Source organism: Cetorhinus maximus, chromosome 16 (assembly GCF_964194155.1).
Source record: "Cetorhinus maximus chromosome 16, sCetMax3.hap1.1, whole genome shotgun sequence".
NCBI classification, from domain to species: Eukaryota; Metazoa; Chordata; class Chondrichthyes; order Lamniformes; family Cetorhinidae; genus Cetorhinus; species Cetorhinus maximus.
The window spans coordinates 76,514,226-76,528,320 of NC_135894.1; the positions used below are offsets into that span (position 1 = coordinate 76,514,226).

At 43.2% G+C, this 14,095-nt stretch overlaps 1 protein-coding gene across 9 annotated transcripts in view; it reads left to right on the forward strand.

Moving 5' to 3' along the window:
• The window catches only part of tmem45a (transmembrane protein 45a), a 111,642-nt gene that overhangs the window by 61,905 nt on the left and 35,642 nt on the right, over nt 1-14,095 (forward strand). For all 9 annotated transcript variants that reach the window (XM_078560093.1, XM_078560092.1, XM_078560090.1 and 6 more), the window contains 2 exons: nt 1,828-2,039; nt 13,559-13,771. In XM_078560093.1, coding sequence (XP_078416219.1) covers nt 1,850-2,039; nt 13,559-13,771 — 403 coding nt within the window. In that variant the 5' untranslated portion in view covers nt 1,828-1,849. The remainder of the gene's footprint in view (nt 1-1,827; nt 2,040-13,558; nt 13,772-14,095) is intronic.

A 14,095-nucleotide genomic window follows, 5' to 3' on the forward strand; every position in this document is an offset into this window, starting at 1 on the left:
GCTAGTTCTTTGAGTGAAACACCCTTGCAGTTTTTTCCTTCTCTATCAGAGAGTATATAGCCTTCACTCAACACCAGCCCCAGTGACTGAAATTGGGAAGTTGCTCTATAGCACTAACTAGCACCACACCACTCTGTAGACATAAGCAACTTATAAGCAACAACTGCCATTATCTAGCAGTTCTGGGTAAATTGGAGTTTATGTAGAAAGCAGCTTAGGAGAGCGGCAAATAAGGTATTGGAAAAATGGAGTCTAGTGACGACAAGGGCATGCTAACAGTTTCAGTAGCTTTGGGGTTAGGTATGGTCAGACACTGAACATAGTCCTGTTGTGCTACTGCAAAACTATATAAAAGGAACAATATTATATGGCAGTCAAAAGCGAAATACTGCAGATTCAGGAAAGCTGAAATAAAAACGCAGATGATTGCACAATGTTCAGCACCATTCGTGACTCTTCAGGTACTGAGGTAGTCCATGGCCAAATGCAGCAAGACCTGGACAATATCCAGGCTTGGACTGGCAAGTAGCAAGTAACATTTGCACCACACAAGTGCCAGACAATGACCATCTCCAACAAGAGAGAATCTTGACTGTCACCCCTTGTCATTCAATGGCATTACCATCGCAGAGTCCCCCATTATCAACATCCTGGGGGTTACCATTAACCAGAAACTGAACTGGACTAGCCACATAAATACTATGGCTACAAGAGTAGATCAGAGGCTGGGGAACCTGTGCCGAGTAACTCACCTCCTGCCTCCCCAAAATCTGTCCACGTCTAAAAGGCACAAGTCAGGAATGTGATGGAATACTCTCTACTTGCCTGGATGAGTGCATCTCCAACAACACTCAAGAAACTTGACACCGTCCAGGAAAAGCAACCCCCATCCACAAACATTCACTCCCTCCACCACTGACGTTCCCTCCCTAACAGCACTGTGGGGTGTTCCTACACCACATGGACTGCAGAGGTTCAAGAAGGCAACTCACCACCATCTTCTTAAAGGCAATTAGGGATGGGCACTAAATGCTGACATAGCCAGCGATGTCTACATCCCATGAATCGTAAGAAAAAACATAAAATGCCGGAAATACTCAGTATGTCACATGCTATCTGTGGAGAGAGAAACCGAGTTAATTTTTCAATACAACCAAAAGGTCATGAAAACTCCGTTGGCCTGAAAAGTTATCTTTTTTTTAAACTCTCCACAGATGCTGTTTAACTTGCTGCATCTTTGCAGCATTTTCTGTTTTATATGCATGTCAATTTGTCTGTACTGCAACTATCAGTGAGGAATATAGAAATAAATGGAAGTATAGCAAATTATTCTGTTTTTAAGCTGTCAGCTATCTCATATATAAAAAGAATTAGAGGCTGATTTAAAAATGTATTTAAAGCAGTTTAGTTCTAAGTGCTGGAAAAGGCAGGAGAAAAGAGAAAATTGGTGCACAACATCAAAGAGAAAAAGATACAATGCTTTGGTCACATCATTAGAGCAGATGGTAGACTGAGACAATTATTGGAAGTAACTATCAATGGGAAATGTATGAGAGGGAATCAGCGGAGAAGATGGATGATGGGATATAAGGGATTGGATGCAAGTGATTTATGTGGAATGTGTAAAGGCATTACGGGACAGATAAAGGTGGAGGTCCTTGGCAGCAAACCTTCTGGGAAGAAGCCGACACCAACGAATTAACAAACCTTTAATACTTTTTAAGACTATTTAATAGCAAAGAATCATCTACAGTCATTTGTGGGATCATAGGTTGGAATGGGTTCTGTTCTTTAAGCATTTTTTTAATTCTTGTGTTTTTTTTACAGAAATTAACACAACTGAAAAGCCATGGGTAATTTCAAAGGACATGCACTCCCTGGAAGCTTTTTCCTCCTATTTGGCCTGTGGTGGTCAGTGAAATATCCTATGCGGTACCTCTGCAGAAAGAATAAGAGTGTTTGTTACTTAGTATCAATCTCAGGGCATCGGCGATTAGACATCATTGAGGGAATTGTGAAAGTCAGCTTTGCACTGATAGGTGAGTCAAAAAAGCCTAATTATGCTGGTTTCACATTTATCCATTTCTATCTAAGCCCAAAACTTATAGTGGGATACCTTTTCCTTTTGTTTTGAAAGTTGATGTAAGCCACACATTCCTCATGGATAGAGGTGTATTACCAGTTCTTGCAGAAGCCAATGATGTTCATGTACATTATGCACATGCCTATTAATAACCCCCTTTGGAGCATGCTTTAGGAAAAGGACGTATGCACAACCAAAGCGGAAAAATAAAATGATAAGGAATATGAGGAATGACTAAGGACTTTGCATAGTGTTACATAGAATAGTCAGCACAGCAACAGACCTTTTGGTCCAAATGCCAGCATTTATGCTCAACATTAGCCTTGTCCCAAGCTTCCTCATGGGGCCTCAATTATTTACAATCTATGTAAGTAGCTTGGATGGAGGGACAGAGTGAATTGCAGCCACATTGGTGATGGTACAAAAATTGGTGGGTAAGTTGTGAGGAGGTACAAAGAGTCTGCAAAGGAATATAGATAGGTTAGGTGAGTGGCCAAAAATTTGCAGATAGAGCATAATGTAGGAAAGTACAAAGTTATCTACTTTGATAAGAAGAATAGAAAAGCAGAATATTATTTAAATGGAGAAAGACTACAGAAAGTTGCGCTACAGAGAGATTGCACATGAATCACAAAAAGTCAGAATCAAAGTACAGCAAATAATTACTAAAGCAAATGGAATGTTGGCCTTTATTGCTAGGGGAGATGGAGTATAAAAGTAGGGAAATCTTGCTACCACTGTTCAGGTCATTTGTGAGACCAAGCCTAGAAATACTGCACACTGTCTTGAGCTCCTTATTGAAGGAGGATATACTTGCAGTGGAGGCAGTTCAAGGAAGATTCACTAGGTTGATTCCTGGGATGTCATGCTTTCAGCAGTGTTTGAGGCTAGTAGTGCAGTTGATGGGATATGGCATTTGAAGATGTATTCGCTGATTTTGACCATTCTTGCAAGGTCATTGAACTTTTTGTGGCACTGCATTCAGATCTTTAGGGGGTTTGACTCCTGGTATTTACTATTACAACAATCTGGCCCCATTACCTTTAAAAAGTGTGCCTGGATAGCCTCCTGGGCCCTTGCTGATAGAGCACATCTCTCCTCCTCTGCACCTTCTCGACCAAGGCATCTGGTGCATTGTAGGAAAATCTTTCCTATGGTATTCCATTCGTGTCTTTCCCAGATCAGAATGTTCTAAATTGACTCCCAATACCAACCAAAGCTGAGCTCCCTTTCAAGATATGCAGACTGGCTTTAAGTACAGCAGGTTTAATTGGTGCTAGACCTTCACTATTTTAGGCCTCTGCTATGGCATGCAGCCACTGAAAAGTGTGGTTGCTGCTGACTGTACTCTACAATGATGGCATTGAACAGGCAGCACAAAGCTTGCATGTTACCTGCATTGGAAGCAACAGACTTGGGCTAATCGCACAACGCAATCCCTTTGCCCGTTTTCAGGGGATATCAAATTTCCAGGCCACTGTGTCTTTCCAACAATTTCTGTTTTGATCTGTTTGAGAAACTCCATCTTGTATATTTAATGTAATTTGCTCATTGAAATTAGAAGTAAGGTTTATTTTTAACATAGCCATCCATGCAATTGCAGAAAGCTAATCTTTCTTAGCTTCTGATGTTCACTGTTTGCCATAATGGAGGCTCTTGATTATAGCAATTTAAGTTGTCACTTATTGCTGATGACCTAAATTGGATACAGCATATTCTTTCTCTGAGTCAGAGCAGGGCAGTTGGCAATATGACCATAAAGTGATTTAAAGGTAAGAGATGATGGAAATAATCACGCGGATGAAAAGGTGAGCAGTTATTACTGGAGACCTGAAATAAAAGAAAGGGCTGGAAATGCACAATACGTTTGTCATTTTTGGTATGATTCTCCTCAGGAGCATCTAGCGAAAATTAACCAACCTTTTTTTTTTCAAAAGTGGAGGTGACCATCTTGCTGTGCATTTTCTGGCATTGTCTGTTTTCACTTGAGATGAATGCGATATCTTGCTTGCACTGGTTCAGTTCATGCATCAGATGTTACAGCTAACACGTATTCTTTGCATTCGTTGCTCCCAATGCAGTTTCCTCTACATTGGAGAGACCAAACACAGACTGGGTGACCGCTTTGCAGAACACCTTCGGTCTATCCGCAAGCATGACCCAGACCTCCCTGTCGCTTGCCATTTTAACACTCCACTCTGCTCTCATGCCCACATGTCCGTCCTTGGCCTGCTGCATTGTTCCAGTGAAGCTCAACGCAAACTGGAGGAACAGCACCTCATCTTCCGACTAGGCACTTTACAGCCTTCCGGACTGAATATTGAGTTCAACAATTTTAGATCATGAACTCTCTCCTCCATCCCCACCCCCTTTCCGATCCCCCCTTTTCTCCCCTAATAAGTTATATAGATTTTTCTTTTCCCACCTATTTCCATTATTTTTAAATGTATTTCCATCCATTGTTTTATCTCTACCTTTTAGGCTATTTCGATTCCTTCCCTTCACCCCACCCCCACTAGGGCTTTCTGTACCTTGCTTGTCCTGCTTTCTACCCCTAATTAGCACATTCCTTGGATAATATCACCACCTTCAACACCCCTTTCTCCTTTTGTCTATGACAGCTTTTGGCTATCTCCACCTATCACTGGCCCTCTATCCAGCTCTACCTGTCCCACCCCACTTAAACCAGCTTATATTTCACCTCTTTTCTATTTTTACTTAGTTCTGTTGAAGGGTCATTTGGACTCGAAACATTAACTGTGTTCCTCTCCGCAGATGCTGCCAGACCTGCTGAGTTTTTCCAGGTATTTTTATTTTTGTTTCATATTCTTTGTTTGTCTATATTACTGTATGGCCAGAGATGTATAGTGGACATTTATAAAAGTCCTAAACAATTACATATATATCACACCACATATAATGACAGCTGCCTCAAATCTAGGATGCCAGTTGCTCCAAAGTTGCATTGCAAAGACAGAAATTGAGCCTACTGTTGTCCAGCATTGACCCTGCTGTTAAATTAGATAATTTTAAATACCACTTGATATTGCTGCATTATTGAAGCACAACTCCCATGTAACAGTGTAGAATTTCACTGGGCTGGGTGGGGTTGTAAACTTGAGAAGCAGTCTTTAAAAAGCAGCAGTTATTGAAAAAGAGGGAGAGCAGCAAGTAAGTAGTGAAGTTTCTACTGAAGTACGGTGAATGGTAGCTTGTGTTTATACGTGTTTCACCAAAGATTTCCTACGATCTTATAAGAATAATTTCAACTGGCAGAACAGACTCAGAAAAGGAAGCAATCCACTCCAATGAGGCAAAAAAGATGAAAAACCTCAATGAGTCTAAGATTCCCTGATGAAATTTAATAAAGGAGGGAAGGATCACTAGGTATACATGGGCAGAAAGCTTAAAAGTGGCCGTTGAAAGTTCAGGCACATGCAGACACTGAATTTAGTTCTTAAAGTATGTGCAGCAACAACCAGTCTAACTCTGCAGTCTACAAACATACATTTTAGAACAGTAAAGAAATTTCTTCCTCATTACAGGGATCATTGGGGCATGTGGCAATTTCATTGGAATCTGCGACAGCCTCCCTACTTCAGAAGCGACCCAGAACCTGCCCGTGTCTCCTCTTCTCCGGAAGAACTGCATCTCTGGAGGCAGATGTTAGGGTTAGGTTAGACAGAATGCTGTGTTCTGGCTTTCTGATAATTGGTATTGGGATGCAGCTTGCTGTCTCTTGGTACTTTCACAATTTGATAGCTGCTGTTCATCAGTGGACATAAGTGGGCCAAGTAGAATGGTGACTGCTGGGGTAGAGCTCAGCAGCAGCTGTTTCTGAGGACAGACAAAGTTGCAAAGAATCTAAGCTATTCTCTCAAAGCTGCAAGTGTGTGGTAATTGGGAAACAAAACCAAGGTGTCCAGTTGGATATTCAAGTGATATAGCCGCCAGCTGGCAATTCCCAGAAACAAGGTATCGTGACATGAGGGTTATCTCAGTCCCATCTGCCTTTTGCACATAACAGCAACCAACCACTTCTTGTAATACATGTGCAACTAGAAGAAACAAGGAGAACAGGTTAAAGAAAGAGTTGCACAAGTGCGGCATGAAGAAGGAGCAGATTATCTAGTCATAAATGATTGTTGTCATAAAAGCCGACATGCGTTTATTTCATGCCTATTTCTTCATGGAACCTGCAGAAGTAAATTTTCATCTTTAAAATCTGGCACAAAATCTGGCGGAGTTGATCATTAGAGTGAAAATTGGGCTGGTTCTAAACAGGCAGAAAATGGGCTCTGCCGGATTACTGCCCAGACAGTGAAGATGAAAATGTATCCATAATATCGTGCTAGCTGCAGCTACTTAATTAGGTAGTTAGCTTAAACTGGTTTTCAGAAGCTGGAATCAGTTGTTTTTCAGGGAGCATAAAAAGAGACCTTCCTCAATGCTGCTTTGTCTGCAGTGGAGTGTTGCTTTGGGTGCATAGAGTACAAAGTGGGAGTTTGGTGAGTAAGGAAGTTCGTTGAGCAAGATGCTCCTTTTTCCACCTTTCTTCAGCCTCCAGTAGCTGGCTCTTACTTTAACACAGGGGAAGAAGCTGACTGGTGAGTAACTGAAATTCCTTCACTCAGAGGTTGGTGAACCTGTGGAATTCTCTACCACAGAAGGCTATGGAGGCCAAGTCACTGAATATATTGAAGAAGGAAATAGATAGATTTCTGGAACACTCAAGGCATCAAGGGGTATTGGGAGAGACCGGAAGTATGGCGTTGAGATAGAGGATCAGCCATGATCATATTGAATGGCGGAGCAGGCTTGAAGGGCTGAATGACCTACTCCTGCTCCGATTTTCTATGTTATATACCTAATCTAACTGTAACAAATAGTTTTTTAAAGTTACAGTATGGCAGGTCAGCTCAGCCCAGTCGAATATATGCCCTGTGGTATGTGGGAAGTCGTGGACATGCCATGTGTCCTAGACGAACACATCTGCAGAAGCTTGAGCTTCAGGTTTTGGAACTTGAGCGGCAGCTGGAGTCACTGTGGTGCATCCACAAAGCTGAGAACTACATGGATAGCACGTTTAGAGAGGCGGTAACACCACAGGTTAGGAACATACAGGCAGAAAGGGAATGGGTGACTGCCAGGCAGTCTAAGAGAACCAGGCAGGTGATGCAGAAGTGCCCTGAGGTGATCTCGCTCACTAATTGGTTTTCCGTTTTGTATACTGGTGAGGGCGATGGTTCCTCAGGGGAGTGCAGACAGCCAAGCCCATGGCACCAAGGGAAACTCAGCTGCACAGGAGGGGAGGAAGAAGTGTGGAAAACAATAGTGATAGGGGATTCAATAGTCAGGGGATCAGGCAGGCATTTCTGACTACCTGACCCACGGGACTCTCCCATACCCTCGGAGTTCCCACGAATTTCCCACTACCCCCCCCACCGCTTTGAGACTCTACCCACCTGCATGAGACTGCGTCCCAGCAAGCCTGACCCAACCCAAGGTCCTACAACTTCGCCCCCATCACCTCTCGAGGCCTGACACCCCTCCTGAAGCTTGACTGCCTCCGATCCCCCCGAAGTCTGACCCCTACACCTCTGATGCCACCCCCAACCTTTGATACCTGACCCGACCTCTGATTTCCACCCCCAATCCCCCGACCTCTGATCACCCCCAACTCCCAAATCCTATCCACTTACCTTAGGCACTTACCTTCAATGACCTTTAAATTTCAATAGACCTTTAAACTTACCTGGTGTACGGCAGCTAATGCCATAAAAAAGGAGGCATGGCCTCTTTCTCTTTGACTTTCCTGGACTTCAATGCTGGGCCTCAAGAACATGCTGCACTGCCTGGATCTTGCCCAGCCTGAGTTGGAAGGTTGGGCAAGATAGGATCAAAGAAAATTTGACATCAGTAATTGGGCATGGAGTGGCAATTGGACACTGATTGCCATTATGAGGAAGTTCAGGCCCTAATTCTTTGACCAAGCTTTTGGTCCTCTGACCTAATGTCTCCTTGAGTAGTTCAGTGGATGCATTGGTTGTAATCTTCCAAAATTCCATAGATTCTGGAAAGGTTGGAAAGCTGCAAATGTAACACCTCTATTCAAGAAAGGAGGGAAGCAGAAAGCAGGAAACTGTAGGCCAATTAGCATAACATCTGTTATTGGGAAAATGCTGGAATCCATTACTAAGGAGGCAGCTGCAGGACATTTAGAAAATCATAATACAATCAGGCAGAGTCAACATGATTTTATGAAAGGGAAATCGTGTTTTACAAATTCATTATGAGTTCTTTGAGGATGTGACAAGCAGTGTGCATAAAGGGGAATCAGTAGATGTGGTGTATTTGGATTTCCATAAGGCATTCGATAAGGTGCCGCATAAAAGGTCACTGCACAAAATAGGAGCTCACAGTGGTGGGGGTAATATATGAGCATGGATAAGAGGATTGGCTAACTAACAGAAAACAGTGAGTTGGGATAAATGGATCATTTTCAGGTTGGCAAACTGTAACTAGTGGAGTGTCACAGAGATCATTTCTGGGGCCTCAATCATTTGCAATCTATATCAATGACTTGGATGAAGGAACCAACTGTATTGTAGATAAATTTCAAAGCACCCTTTAATCTTAGGAAACACTTCTAGCGGTGACCATTGTGCAGGGCTGGGATGTTTGTGTGCTGATTTGGCGCAGACAGAGGTAGGCAAAAGTAAATCAGTCACTAACTGAGTGTGGAAGAAAATAGGAGGTCATGTGGCTGAGCCAGGAAGGTGAGTGGTGGCTTCAAACTTAATTGTGTTTCTTCTCTTGTCTGCCTTATCCTAGGCTGGTGACTGCTTCACAGGCACTGGCAATTAGTCCAAAAGAGGGAGTAGGCCGGAAGGGGGTGGGTGTAGTGGAAGTAGGGCTGATTACTGTGTGTGTGGGCTTGTGGGGGGCGTTCAGTGGCTGATTACTGTGTGTGGAGGGTATTTGAGTAATGGCAGTGGTGACAAAGAAAGAGAATTAAAAAGCTGAGAACGTTTCATTAATTATTTTTGTTTGGAATTATGATTGGTTTCCAGTCATACAATCATATGCCAGTCAATATCCAGGTAGAGATGCTAATTAGCTACCCCGAGATCCCCCAAATCTATTCTATCTTGGAATTTTATAGTATTATGACCACAGCCGGAGTTAATTGCTTCACAAGCCAAATCCCAGAGGGAAACTTGGTTTATGGGCCACAACCTGTGTTTTTTGTATTCTAATAACAAGATGGCGGCGTACCAATCTCAGCAGTAAGAGCTCCAGTAACATTTCTGGGTTTTTTTTTTAAAGTAAAAGTTTTATTAACAAAAACAAAAGAAAACTTAAGCACACAAGATTACAGTTATACCATTAAGGTTAGTCTTACAAAACATTCCCCCAAGACTCTCGACTTAGTCAAACCCACAAGTAAACACTTTCTAGGCAACATTCCTTTATAGATGTTTGAATATGAAATCCAGTAATATTACACAAGGCAAACTGCTGTAGCTTCAAGAAAGGTGTACCACATGACCTTTACCCTCTTCCACTCTGCTATGGAATCCACTTCAGAATAAATCTGCATGTTGCAGCCCAAGACTTCTCAACAGTTCCAACAGCTCCAGCTATCTCCAGCTTAACGGCTCGACAGCTATCCAGCTCAATAGCTAAAGACCAGCCATTGACAGTGACTCTAACATACCTTTTTCTGCTTTGATCTCAGCCCCATTGTTCTCACACACCCCTTTGAATCTCAAACCTTTCCAAATATAAGGTCTTTCACGTGTCCATCTTGTTTTTACTTTTGGGTCAATAAAAATATGGGGAAAAATTTTCCCCCGTCGGAGGGGAAGTGCAGGAGCGGGCGCGGGCAGGCGCGCCTCCGATCGGCGCTCCCTATCGGGGGCGTGTCACCATTTTACATGGCCGGGCCAGTTAAGGCTCTCCCAGCGTGACGTCCGCCAGGAAGCGCTATGCAGTCCCTGTGCAGGCGGTGAGGGGGATTCCCTCAGCCGGGAGTGCACTCTTTTGCGCATGCGCGTGCGCGCAAAAGAGCACACTGATCTTCCTGAGGCTAAGTGCTGCCTCAGGGAGATCGGCTCTAAATTTAGAAATGTTAAAGAAACGATATCAAAATTTCCCTGACATGTCCCCTCATGGGACACTGTCACATGAGTTGGGACATGTCCATCACTTTTACTTAAACCTTTATTAAATATTTAAAAACCCTTATGAAACCTCATCCCACCCGTGGATGAGGTTTCATGCTTTTTCTTAAGCCCACCAGGGCTCCCGGCCTGCCCGCCAACCCTAAGGTTGGACGGGCAGGTCCATTAATGATGTTAAGTACTTTTTAAATGGCCTCAATAGCCTGTTGATAGGTTGGCGGGTGCACAGCTGATTCGGCTGTGCCCCCACCGACCTGAAAATGGAAATGGCACGGGGTGACGTCGGGAGTTCCGCCCAACATCATCCCATGTCATTTAACGCGTCAGTGAGCGGGCCCCGCCCCCATTTGCCGACCGGAAGATCCTCCCCATGATATCCCTGCTACAATTTACCCATGGACTCCAGCAAGATGCAGATATTTTCCTTTTTACCTCTGATTCCCCTTTGAAATTCAAACAACCTCCTAACTTAACTAAAAATGCAAATGTTAAATCTAACCTATTTACACGTACCTCAAACTTAATACCTTTAACCTTTTCTTGATTCCAAACCCTCAGACAACCTGACTCCCACCAAATCTGCCCAGCTTAATTAAATCACACACACACACAGACACAGACATCCAGTCTTCTTTACAGAACAACACTATATTCTCCAAAATATTTTTAAAAGTCCATTCTCACAATATTTTAAAGTATAACCATTTACAAAACCAGACATTCATAACAACTCTCTGGGGCTAGGAAACTAAGGCCTGTATTTTCGCAGAATCAGAATGACCCTGGAGCCATTTAAAATTGGCAGGTGAGACCCAATTCCAGGATTCCTGCTCCCATTCGTGGTGCCCCCAATTTCCAGTGGCAACGGATAAGGGTGCAGGTAGCAAGCCCCCACACTGCTGTTCCGTCCTGGCTGGCTTCATTGCAGGGGTAGGCAGCTCCTGGCCCCCTATAATTTTGTGGAGTCAGGCCAGATTCTCCATGGCTCTTGGTTCACAGGCCCTTAGAGGAGTCGTTAACCATAATGTGAATTCAGGAACCTTTTGAAAGGTAAGTTCAAAAGGTCTCATTCATGTTCCCCCCTCCATGCCTCTTCCATGTCCTCCATATTCCCTCCATTCCAACTCATGCTAACTCATCCTCCCACCTACCCCACATGGCTCCTTATAGCCCCATTGTCAATTCATGGCCCTTCCCTGTCCATTCATCCAGTATACACTATGTACAGAACTAATGAAGCATATGATAACAATGGCATGTGCGGAACTGCTCAGAAAAAAAAGACTCATTCACAACTCCTCCTTTGAAAAAAAGCTGTTCCTACAATCCTGTCAAAGTGTCAATCGGATGGACCATTAATGTATTAATAACAGAGGCTTCTTAATCTAGGGCAAATAAACATTGAGACATTGATAAAAGAGATCACAAAAAGAATAACTTATTCTAACTACTTAAAGCTGTCAATCAAGTCAATATTTCTCTCCAGTCGTCAAAACAGAACCCGCTACAGAGATACTCCTTTTATAAGTCTGCCAAGCATACATAATGAGGACAAGTGTAAGAACTCTTTCAGTAAAACTGGCTGGCCACCTGCCCTCTGCTTCTGGAGTCGGTGGGTCTGAGTGCATCACAAACCTTCCCCCCTCCTGGAATGAAAATCACAATATTTGGGATCCTATCCACCAAGGTGGGTCTGGTGAGTCGAGCTACCCGCCTCAGTAGCAAAAACCCCGGCCTAACAGTCTGTCGACCGAAAGCACAGCTGCCCTGGTCATTGTGTACAAGCGTGAATATCTTGAACCATCTTTTCCCATTAACAACCAAGCCACCTAACTCTTTGTCAGCAGATTTAAGAGCAGGTCACATGGCCCCCTTCATTCCCCCATCTTACCCTATTTTAAAAACAGTCCCAAAACATGACGACCTTAACAATTCATACTTGTAACAAAATTTTCTCTTTGTGATGTAGAGTCCATGGTGAGTTCGCTGGTAAATTACTACAAGATAATACATAATTATTGATTTTAGAAGATCGGGAATAATGTGCTCTGTTAATTTTCCGTTACATCAATGTAACTTACCACTGTTGCCATCGGTTTCAATAGGGAAATGAAACAATTGCTAAATTCTGAAACTTTGCAGAGCAACAGTACTAGGTGAACCAATGTTCCCACTGCTCTGTGAGGCAACGTAGGGAATAAACATAGGGAATACACAATTAATATTCCCTTTAATGCACAAGCACGAACAACCTTTCAGGGACCGTGTAGTGCAATGAGTCAGCCTCATACAGCAAAGAGAAATTTTAAGGGAACATTGATAAGAATATGAAAATGTTGGTCCGTAGGTGCATGGAAATTTGGGCAGAATTTCATTTCGGTCAGACAGCGCAATTTGGATGCCCTTTCCTTTTTAATTGGTTTGTAGGATGTGGACATCACTGGCTAGGCCAGCATTGATTGCCCATCCCTAATTGCCCTTGTTCAGAGGGCATTTTTTAAGAGTCAACCACATTTCAGTGGGACTGGAGTCACATGTAGGCCAGACCAGCAGATTTCCTTCCCCAAAGAACATGAATGAACCAGATGGATTTTTATGACAATCGACAATGTTTTCATGGTCATCATTAGATTTTTAATTCCAGATATTTATTGAATTCAAATTCCACCATCTGTTATGGTGGGATTCAAACCCCAGTCCCCAAAACATTAGCCTGGGTCTCTGGATTACCAGTCCAGTGATAATACCACTACTCCACCACCTCCCCCTACTGATTGCACCCTTGGAGGAAAGTCTGTGTAACCTAATAATTTATAGAACTGTTTCTGGAAGAGAATAGAAGATAGGATTTAAAACACTATAAATACATTTTCGTCAGAGTAGCCTGGCTATTCTGCATAAGACTGAGAGGCTGGCACTGCACTCTGGATGCAGTAGTGCAAGGGACCACTACTCTTTGGGTGCTTGCCCTGCATTTATCTGACCTCATGGGCTCAGTGCATTTATACAATATTGTGCGCTTTCAATATGTAGAGATTGAATTTCAGCCGAGCTTCTGATGATTCATTGGTCTGGTCATTATGAAGGAGTAGGACCTAGGGAAGTAAAACAAAAAATGGGGGCAGTAAGCATTTAGTTATGTAATTTTGTTCAATATAGTGTATCAAGGTGTACAATATAGTGTACATCCAATAATTATCAAAGGACTGTGATGTGTTCAGTGTTTGAAGAAGAATACTAATTAACTATGAGACTGGAGTGTCTTTTTAATCTATTTTTGTTGTTGCAGGCATGATAGCCGAGCAGTTTGTTCCTGACGGGCCCCATATGAAGCTGTATGACTATGAGGAAAAGCATTGGGACCACCTGATGAACTGGCAGCATGCAACTATGTATCTCTTCTATGGTATCTCCGGGATTGTGGACATTATAGTCCATATAACACCTGCAGTGCCATTAGCCCTGGACAGGCTCATGCTTGCCATTGCGGTTTTCATTGAAGGTTTGCTAATTCATTCTTAAAGTAACAAAGAATCTTGACATAACTGTATGTTGTTTATAACTGAGATTTGACCACCGAGGGGCATGCATCTCAAAGTTCTTCAGTGGTCTCACAGCCACCCAAGATGCTCATTCAATGTGGTACCTTGTCAAAACAATGTGTGCCAAGTATTTTCAGAGAAACCACAGGGAGAATTTTCTCCCGGTCGAGGGGGGTTGTGCGGGATTGGGCACAGAGCCGATTGGCGCCCCCGATTGGCTGAGTGCCGCCATTTTACGTGGGCAGGCCAATTCAGGCCCGCCCAGCATGACGCACGCCAGGAAG